Source organism: Gavialis gangeticus, unplaced genomic scaffold, assembly GCF_001723915.1.
Source record: "Gavialis gangeticus isolate Ggan-Ray unplaced genomic scaffold, GavGan_comp1, whole genome shotgun sequence".
In the NCBI taxonomy this organism is placed as follows: domain Eukaryota; kingdom Metazoa; phylum Chordata; order Crocodylia; family Gavialidae; genus Gavialis; species Gavialis gangeticus.
Genome location: NW_017729020.1, coordinates 7,140,871 through 7,150,521, shown reverse-complemented (window position 1 = coordinate 7,150,521; position 9,651 = coordinate 7,140,871). Strand labels below are relative to the sequence as shown.

Genomic DNA, 9,651 nt, shown 5'->3' with positions numbered 1-9,651 from the left:
CTGGTATCAGTCTTTCTTGTTCTGGGCCTGTCACAGATGCCTGCTGAATGCATCTTGGATTAGGACGACAATAAGTTTGCAACTAGTAAACTATCTATGCAGCTGGCCTTCTCTCGTTTGTAGCTATTTATCAATCAATCCGCTTTATTTGCTTAAAAACGGTGCCGGTCTTGGCAGGACTGTATGAGTGCACCTGTATGTGTCTCTGTGTTTCTGCTCTGAGTCTTGGTAAACAACTCAGAGGCTCTTATAAAATAAAAATTCAGCATGTCCCCTCTCTCCCTTCCTTTGTTCGGGCAGCGTGATGTCAGCCGTGGAACAGCAACCGGCAGATGCTTCCTTGTCATCCAATTCGTCCAGCTCCTTTGAGGTGGTAGAGGCAGATGCTGCAAATAAGTACGAAGCCGTGGTTCCTCACTGGTTTTACTGCAAGGTCACAGATTCCCGAGAGAGATGGATCCCCTTCAGCACACAGGACTCGGAGAAGTTGGAAGCGGCCCAAAAGATGAGTAAGTTGAACATGCTTCTTGTGAGAAGCTTCCTAGCAGAGAAGTGTAGCAAGTCCTGGGCTGGTTTTTGCAACCACTCAGAGTCCCCATGCCTCCAGGCAGGAGCAGATAAAAACACTAGCAAATCCTGTGTCAAACCACAGTGCGCTGGGCAGGATGATCTCAGGTTTGTTCAGCTTCAAAATCTATGAAGCTCTATTTTAAGTAACCCTGTTTCTAAAAATAGTAATATCTAACCTCAGAACCCGTTGGGGTTCTGGCATAAACGAGTAATGAGATAATTCATTGTAGGCACTGCACAAGTGCTGAATTTGCTAAAAATTTGACTTGCATTGTACTGACTAATGATACCTTGGAGCTAGAAGCCATAACTTGGAGAAATATTCTGAACATCCTGCACAGTTTCTGTTCTTCCCTCTGGCATTTTAAATTGGACCAGATTATATTCTTTTGGAAGCATTCCTTCCTTAAAGGGGCCTGTTGATATTACTTTAAATACACAAACAAATAGTCCCTTTGGATACAGCCTATGTTCAGGTCTCGTTAACTCAATGCGCACTCTTCTCATGTACAAGAGACTATTAATTAGGTGAGAGGGAGTTATGTGGGAAGCAGCATTGGCTAAATTCCACCACTGGGAAGGCTGGCCCTTAAATCTCCTGTTTTGCTGTGGATTTATCCTCAGGAAGAGGGCAGGGCTCTCCAGTCAGCAGCCAAGATTCTTTAATGGATAGTCTTATTCATATGTGTAGCATCTCTTGCATAATGATAGTGCTCACCCTGAGCCTTGTGGTGTCCCTACATGTAAAGCTACACTCACCTGCCCTTTCCTAGTCCTGCTGTCAGACTTCAGACATGCAGGGCCACAAAGGACAACCATCAGAGTAAAGCTTTGATGTGCCTGGCCCCTCTCATCCTGTCACCAGTGCACCAAGGTTCTGGATGTCAGTGGATGAAGTTAGTCCCTAGTGTCTGGTTTGGGCTGCTGTCAGTGTTCCCTCTAAGCTGACTGGCACGCAGCCGTGCACACCACACAGCTTAGAGGGGACGCTGGCTGCCGTGTATGGGTGATGTGTGCAGCTGAACACAGCATACTGTGCCTGCAATCTAAATAATGGGGTCAGACCAGTCTGTAGCAGAATTAGGTCACTTTTCTGCTTTGAATGAGTGTGGCTTTATCTGATCTCCTCTCTTTATTCCAGTAAGGAAATTGTATTTGAAAATCAAAGTTATCTGATATTTTTGATGCTGACTAGGTTTTGCTATCAAGATATGTACAGTTCCTGGGTAAACACCACACACAAACTGCTGAAACCTGCTTCCCTATAGCTGCCATAGTCCAAACCTTGATAACAAGCCAGTCTGGTCTGTTTGTGATTCATCTCAGCCCTTGTCCTTTGCAGGGAAAGACGATGAAGAGCTGGTCGTTCCGACAGCGGGGGGCAGATACAATGTGCATTTGAAGCAGAGGCAATGCTATGCCGTGTACTGGGAGGAAGAGGTGTCCGAAGTAAGGCGCTGCACCTGGTTTTATAAGGGAGAAAAGGACAATAAGTATGTCCCTTACTCGGAGAGCTTCAGCGAGGAGTTGGAGGTAAAGTTGCCTTATCTGATAAGTTCCACTCCTTTTGGGCTACTCTCAAGCCTTCTGGGCTTTTACTGAAGTAATGGCAACTCCGTAACAGTCCAAGCTCCCTGTGCCATGCTCCTGCTTTAGGATGTGGGCTTACTAGAGATAGGCGTTAGGGCTACTTTTGCCCATCTTGCCAGCACCGCTGTAAACCCTGCAGCTCTCCCCTTCTGCCAGCATCTCCGATGTAGCTGGGTCTGTCAAGCTGCAGACCTGTTTGCTTTCCCCTGTTCTTGACTGCTGTAACTTCCTGCGTTGATCTAATCTAGGACCTGGTTTTGCAAACACTGCCACTCGCCAGTCAACTAGGCAAGGCAAAAGGTCCCGCAGATGCCAAGGACATGTGAATAAAGATAGTCACATGGAAATGGGAAGGGTCAGGATCATAGGCTGTCGACTCTGCTGACGCAGAGACCCGAAACTATAAAGCCCTGTCCAGAGCTAGCCTAGAATGGGGGGCCATGGGAGATGAGACAAGCCTCTCCAGTGGCCGAGTTCCCATGGAAACATGTCTGCCTGCCTCACCAGGGATGCTCTTCTCCGCAGGAAGCTTACATGATCGCTGTAACTCTGGATGAGTGGAAAAAGAAACTTGAGTCCCCGAACAGAGAAATCATTATATTGCACAACCCCAAGGTAAGGATGACCTGAATGCTCCCCAACCAGGAGCTGGGGCAGAGCCCAGTGAATGGAGGAGAGGACACTGCATGTCGCTCTTTGCCTTCTGGTTTCAGGGCTGGTCCACACAGTTCTTATCTGTATAGACACCAGTCTGCTTGTGATGGTACTTCTCATCCCCTTAGCTACATACTCTTTTATAAACGGACAAGCTGGCGTAAGTGGAACAGGTGACTTGCCCAGGGCCTCACAGGACACTCATTAGCAGAGCAGAGCAATCAACCCAGATCCTCGGGCATAACACTGCCCTTGTTGCCAAACTGGTCAGTTGCCTTAAAACACACATACACATGCCGCATAGGTAAGGCCTCCCCAACTTCACAGAAGCCTTGTAACTTGTGATCCATAGCTGTAGTTACCTGCCAGGAGCTCAGTTGTTTTGGAAACAAGAACGTGTCATTTTGTTTTCCAACTGGTGCAGTTCAGAACATTGGCTTGCAGAGGCAGCCGAATACCTGCAAACATGGTTCCCCAATTTTAACTGAGCACGGAAAGTGCAGTGCAAAACTGAGTTGTACAGAAAGTTTAACTATAGTGTAGCGCAAGCGCAGAAAGGACTTGGGAGAACAGGGCATTGGCGGTATATGTTTAGGAGCAGTGACCTCTGTCCATTCAGGATTGGTGTCAACCTCTGTCCTTCCTTATGAAATGTCTGGAAAGGTTTGCCCTTGCTGTGTTCTTGCTTGTGCTCTCTGGTGTGATCTTGATGAGACTGACCAGGTGTATCGTGGGCTTTCTGTCCCCCTATGCAGAAGATGCTTAAGCTACTTGCATTCCAGCATGTTAACATGCTTCTCTTCCTGCTTTCCAGCTTATGGTGCACTACCATCCAGTAACTGTCTCTGACGACTGGGGTTCAAGCCCTGCAGAGCAAGGGCGGCCAAGAACCGTGAAGAGAGGAGTAGAAAACATCTCTGTGGACATCCATAGTGGTAGGTGAACATTTCCCCACCCCGCATCCATCAAAGCTGCAGAGGCCACTTTCTGGGTTTTCTGTGGCTCTGTCCATCCTGCCCTTTGGATATGGCTTCACTGAAAGTTTCTTTCTAGCTTGAAACTCTTAAACATGCAGCTTGCTTATGGGGACGTGGTGAGGCTGCCTTGTCTCACTGAAGGAGAAATTTCCTCCTGCTCTTTCACTGGCATTAAGGAAGGCCAGAGGCTTTGTTCCAGTGCAGGCCCCATTGTGCCTTGCACGCCATGCAGCCACCTGGTGAGAGGCTATTTAGGTCCCAACAAGTTTATAATCTACAGGAACCTGAGGAGAAGCTGGGGCAGAGGGTGGAAGCAAGGCAAGAATGGAGCCCCTGCCTTCTGAGAGCCAGGGCTCTTGAAGTCTTCTCAAATTGGGACCCCAATATCTTGATTACTGCAACCCAGCTGCAGAATCCTTTGCACTAATCTGTCTCATTGCAATGGTACCGAAGCCTAGAGAGGGGGCATTGGCTCAGAGTTAGGTTTGGGGCTGCTGAAGTCCCACTGAACCTGTCTTGCCATCAGAGACACTTTGCAAAGCAGCAAGTGTGATGTGCTGTTGTCCCTCTAGAAAAGGAGTAAGGCTTTTCACTTCCTGGAGTGAGGGCAAGGGAGGGGTTTGTGTAATATTTCAAGTACGCAAAGCTGTTCAGCAATGCGAAGCATCGTTGTTGTACCTGTGATCCAAAGCAGTGACAGAGCCAAACTTTTCCCTTGTACTTGGGACTGTTGTGACTCCCTCTCTCGCTCAAACTGTTGAGGGTTCCATGGGCATTGTGCAGCAGGCAAAAGGACAGCGTGGCAGATCAACAGGTGCTGGGCTTGTTACAGAAACTAAGTTAATTGTTTTTCCCCCTCTCAGGAGAGCCCGAGCAGATCGACCACTTGGTTTTTGTAGTTCATGGGATTGGGCCGGCGTGTGACATCCGGTTCCGAAGCATCGTTCAATGTGGTGAGTGCACAGAGCTGCAGGGAAATGAGCAACTTCTGTGTTTCCTCCTGGAAAGGGCAAGCAAGCAGGGGGATGCTGGCCTTCACAGAGGGAACAGTGACAGCCAGGGTACGCTTGGGCTCAGCATGGTGCCTGTCTTGTTACAAGGAACGAGAGCAGGTTAAACTACTTCAGGTCAAGGCGGGATTTCTGAGTTTCAGTCACCAATGTCCTCACTAAGCACAGTGAGTGCAATAGGTTGATTTGGGGAACTGGCTGAATCGGAGCTTGAAACAGTGCTCTCTTTTTCTTCCCAGTGAACGATTTCCGGGCTGTCTCCTTGAGCATGCTGCAAGCCCACTTCAAGAAAGCCCAGGAGCAGCAGCAGATCGGCCGGGTGGAGTTCCTACCTGTGAACTGGCACAGCCGCCTGCACTCCACAGGGGTGGACGTGTAAGTAAATTCTTGCTTATGAGAAAAGAGCTGCAGCAGTTGCCTGAGTAGACGCGCAAGTCTCTCTTGCAGTACTGGGGTTGCACCCATTGCAGTGGGTGCTGACTAAAGCAATGGAAACCTGGTCTAGTACCACTGCACACCAGTGGGGCCTGGGTACTGTCTGTAGCGCTGACCTGTCCAGTTGTCTGACACAGCCAGACCTATTCCAGGTTTAAAACACACCACTGATGGTCTGCAAGCATATAAAGTTGTTGGTCCTCACTCATGTTACAAGAAGGGAGAGCAAGTCACTGGGAGTTGGATACCTGGTTCCCCTCGGAAGAAAGTTTTCAGCTAAAAAAACCCTGTTCTGTGGTTCATGGGGGGAAGGGAACGGAGCACGGCCAGTGCATAAGCATAGTGCCATACACATGCTGAACTACTGGGAAGGCATGGACCTTGTATCCAGAGCTTTTCTCCGCTCTAATCCTGAGGACTGGTCTCATAACCAGGATTAGTGATGAAACACTGCCCCGTTGAAGCCAGTGGCAGAATTTCTCTGCACTTAGCCAAGGCTGGGATTTCAGGCCAGAAACCCAGGAGGTAATTGCTGTAGTTGGTTCTGGTGCCTGCACTCTCCCTCAGCATGCTGCTTTGCCCTGTGTGCAGAGACCTGGAGCGAATCACCTTGCCGAGCATCAATCGCCTACGTCACTTCATCAATGACACAATCCTGGACGTCTTCTTCTACAACAGTGCCACCTACTGCCAAACCATTGTGGACACAGTCGCTTCTGAGATGAATCGCCTGTATCTGCTCTTCCTGCAGAGAAACCCTGACTATAAAGGCGGGGTGTCCATTGCAGGTCACAGCTTAGGTAAGGGGTGCAGCCTGGTGAGGGGACCAAGCATGGTCAATCTGCAGGATGTTGCTTGCAGGCACTTAGTACAAAGTCTGGGGTCTGGTTTTTGAATCCAAGTTCAGTTCTGTGGGAGAGGCAGGAGAGACCCCCCACTTCCTCCTCACCCTGGAAGGGACATGACTTGTAAATGTGCAGATTTGTGTGCGAGACCTGGGACTCTCCTCAGTGGCAACATGTGGATGTTTTCTTAGGATCACTTATACTGTTTGACCTCCTGACAAATCAGAAAGCTTTCTCGGAGGATGAAGATGGCAAAGAAAAGGTAAGTTCTCCACTGGTTGTGTGTGTCCCTTAGCCTGCAGACTGAGGGTGTAATCTACGGGCTACATTTCCATGCCAGTGCTGGCACAGATAACTGCTGCAGGGCAAAGTGCAGGGCGGGTTGGTCACTGCACAGCTGTGTTCCCCTGCTTGTGCAGCAGAGTGACTGCAGGTCCTCTGCACTCTGCTGCCCAGTATCAATCCTGAGAGAGAATCTTTTGAGTGTTGTTGCAGGCTAGCTGTAACCACTACCCACCTGTCTGTATTCACAGGGGTCCCAGATGAGTGCAAGCCATGGGGCAGATGCCAGCGGTGTGAAGGAGATCCTGGAGAAGCTTGAGCTGTCTGAATACAGCACAGTCTTTGAGAAGGAGAGAATGGACAGACAGGCACTGGTAAATCACCGTCCTAGCAGGGTGGCTGCTGCTCTTGCACATCTTATTACTCACGTGCCAATCTGCTGTCCCCCTGCACCTAGTGCCCAGGTGTCTGGAGCATTTTCACACACCTGTTTCTTCAAGGTCAGCTGGAGTAAAGCTCCTGCGTTGATGCACCCTGAGTCCTTCTTAAGAGCACTGGTGATGCTAAGGCCAAGCACTTCATAGACTCAGAGGCTTTGGACTTTGCTCTATAGGAATGCTTCTTTAGCTGCAGGGTGGTTTGGAGGCACTTCTCCTTAATGCACACTTGGGACTGATTTCAGGGCCCTCCCTGCCACACTCTGGGCATGTCTACATGTGCAGTTAATGGGCAGTAATAAACTCCAGTTCTTACTGTGCTTGTCTTTATTGCTGCCAGGCATGCTGTTTGAATATGCACCCAGGACCGCAGCACACTGAGCCCGGTCAGAGCATCCCCAACAGGCAGGGAGGTGAGGGGGGGTCAGCCTGCCAGCCTAGGGCTCCTCCCCCTCACCTTCCAGCTCCATCTGCTACAGAGGCTGGCTGGCGCACGAGAGTGCTCCAATGCAGTGATAGTTGGCAGGCAGCCCCCGCACTGAAGCACCCTTATGCCCCAATCAGCCACGTCAGCATCTACACACGTGGCACTGCAGAGTAAAAAACTCCACCGTACCACAGTACTTACACTTGTAAGTTTCCCGAGGTCAAATAAGGTGCATATGTAAATAAGCGGCATTTACTGCAGAGCTAATTAATCCACTCCGCAGTAAATGTTTCACGTAGGTACGCCCTCTGAGGAGCGTGTCTAGAATGGTCCCCTTGCGAGCCACATTCTAAAGTGCTCTGCTTCTGTCTTCTCAGTGAACAGCAGGTGGCTTCTCCAGGGAGAAAGGAGTAACGTTTTGGCTGCTTGCCTCCTGTAACAGAGCAGTGACTAACATGCCTGTGACTTACTGTTCAGCTCCTGTGTACAGAGCAAAATCTGAAAGACATGGGCATTCCCTTAGGCCCGAGGATGAAGATCCTTCACTACATCAGCTCTGAAAGGGAGACACAGGTGCGTGGTCTGCTGAGGTGACCATTCCCATCACAAACCACCTCCCCTTCAGCATAGGGCACTGGTGCTTGCTGTGGTTCAGCCTCCTTCAGTCTATGCATGCATTTGTCAGGAAGCAGTACAAGCTCCCTAGTGCAGTGGTCCCCACCCCTGGCTTGCAGCTAGTGTGTTGGTCCTGGCCTCAGTAACAATACTAGAAGTAGAGAGCAGGGCCTTATGGGAAGAGAAGCTACTCAGCTGAAGAATGCTGTGGCGCTGAATGCCCAGGTGAGAACTGGAGCAGTTTCCTGTTTCCATCACTGCAGGACACTAACCATTGGGCACAGACCATTGCTGGGAACAGCGAAGAGCACAGGACTGAGTCCGAGTCATCCACAGGGCCTGGCTCTGCTGGCAGCAGGAGGAACTGCCCATACCCAGATGTCAGCTTAGGACAGGTAACTGCACAGCTCACTCACACCCTCCAGTAATCCATGTGCCACTCTAGCTGTGTGGGGGCAGACAGGTCCCGGCCCACTCCTCCCTGCCGTGCACCTTGGCCATCTCCTAGTCCCAGAGGCTGCTGAGCTCATTCCCATTCCAAGCAGTGTTAGGCCATGGCTGCTACTGTAACAAACAATTACATCCTTGAGGGACAAGTGAGGCGCTGCTCCTCACTGCCTCTTACCTCACCTCTGCTAGGTCTCAGCCAACTACCCACAGCTCATTTACAAGCCTGCTATCTTCTTTGCCTTTGGATCACCCATTGGGATGTTCCTCACTGTGCGAGGTGTGAAAAGGATTGATCCAAGCTACAGCCTCCCCACTTGCAAAGGCTTCTTCAACATCTTTCATCCGGTATGTGGAATCAGCAGTCACGGGACTAGTGCTCATACACTGGCTCCTGAGTGGAGAAAAGACAACAGACCCACACAGGGAGGCCAGTGACTAGTCGGGGCCCTGGGTTCCCCTTCCCCTGTGTCACTTGTTGCAATCAGCACAGTGGATGGGAACTGGGCAGCTAAACCTGCCTCTGGTCCTTAGAGCTCCAGTGGCACCTTCTGCATTAGCCTTGTTACTAGGTGATGCCTGCCTCCAAACCGTAAGCGGCAGCAGGTAAAAGATTCCCTAGGCTGAGTGGTTTCTCCCTAGAGGGAATGGGGGCATCTGTATGTGGGTCACAAGCCAGTACTAGCTGCTGTTCTTCTGCACAGTTCGACCCCGTGGCCTACAGGATCGAGCCCATGATCGTCCCAGACGTGGAGTTTGAGCCCATGCTGCTCCCCCATCACAAGGGCCGGAAGCGGATGCATTTGGGTAAGGCAGGCAAGCCTCCTCTTAGAGGTTGCTGTCCAGGTGAGTGTGGTCCCAGCCCTGCACAGCATTCCCACTTATGGTGACCCCTTGTGTTTCAGAACTGAAGGAAGGCCTGACCCGCATGAGCATGGACCTCAAGAACAACCTGCTGGGGTCCCTTCGTGTTGCCTGGCAGTCCTTCACTAGGGCCCCGCTGCCAGCTGTGGAGGCAGCCAGCACAGAGAGCGAAGCTGAATCCCAGAACTGTTCAGATGGGCAAACAGGTGGGTGACATTAGCTGAGGAGACAATCGGTGGAGATTGAGAAGTGGTACAAGGCCAACCCAGGAGCTTTCCTCCTCGTCCTCCCCTCCCATGCTCAGGGGGGACATGCTGCTGTGGAGGGGGATACCAGGGAGGGCAATGAATTGGCCTGTGGCCATCTGGCTCCCTGGTCCTCTAAGGTTGGGTTGGTTGCCTTGTTGCTACTGCATTTCTGTTCCTACTGCCCAAGAACCTGGATGTGCTGGATGCTGTGAAAGCATGAGGCAAGGCCCCTTTCCCCCAGGAACCTGCC

At 50.7% G+C, this 9,651-nt stretch overlaps 1 protein-coding gene across 3 annotated transcripts in view; it reads left to right on the top strand.

The window, feature by feature from the left end:
• The first annotated feature begins 275 nt into the window (after positions 1-275).
• Positions 276-9,651, top strand: part of DDHD2 (DDHD domain containing 2) — a 16,092-nt gene continuing 6,716 nt past the window's right edge. The window contains exons 1-14 of one of the 3 annotated variants that reach the window (XM_019514454.1): positions 276-509; positions 1,913-2,103; positions 2,686-2,775; positions 3,629-3,749; positions 4,655-4,744; positions 5,041-5,176; positions 5,828-6,036; positions 6,273-6,343; positions 6,615-6,737; positions 7,705-7,800; positions 8,106-8,237; positions 8,482-8,637; positions 8,994-9,096; positions 9,195-9,359. In XM_019514454.1, the coding sequence (XP_019369999.1) occupies positions 305-509; positions 1,913-2,103; positions 2,686-2,775; positions 3,629-3,749; positions 4,655-4,744; positions 5,041-5,176; positions 5,828-6,036; positions 6,273-6,343; positions 6,615-6,737; positions 7,705-7,800; positions 8,106-8,237; positions 8,482-8,637; positions 8,994-9,096; positions 9,195-9,359 (1,888 nt within the window). In that variant the 5' untranslated portion in view covers positions 276-304. The remainder of the gene's footprint in view (positions 510-1,912; positions 2,104-2,685; positions 2,776-3,628; positions 3,750-4,654; positions 4,745-5,040; positions 5,177-5,827; positions 6,037-6,272; positions 6,344-6,614; positions 6,738-7,704; positions 7,801-8,105; positions 8,238-8,481; positions 8,638-8,993; positions 9,097-9,194; positions 9,360-9,651) is intronic. The other 2 variants (XM_019514455.1, XM_019514456.1) reach the window with 2 other exon arrangements.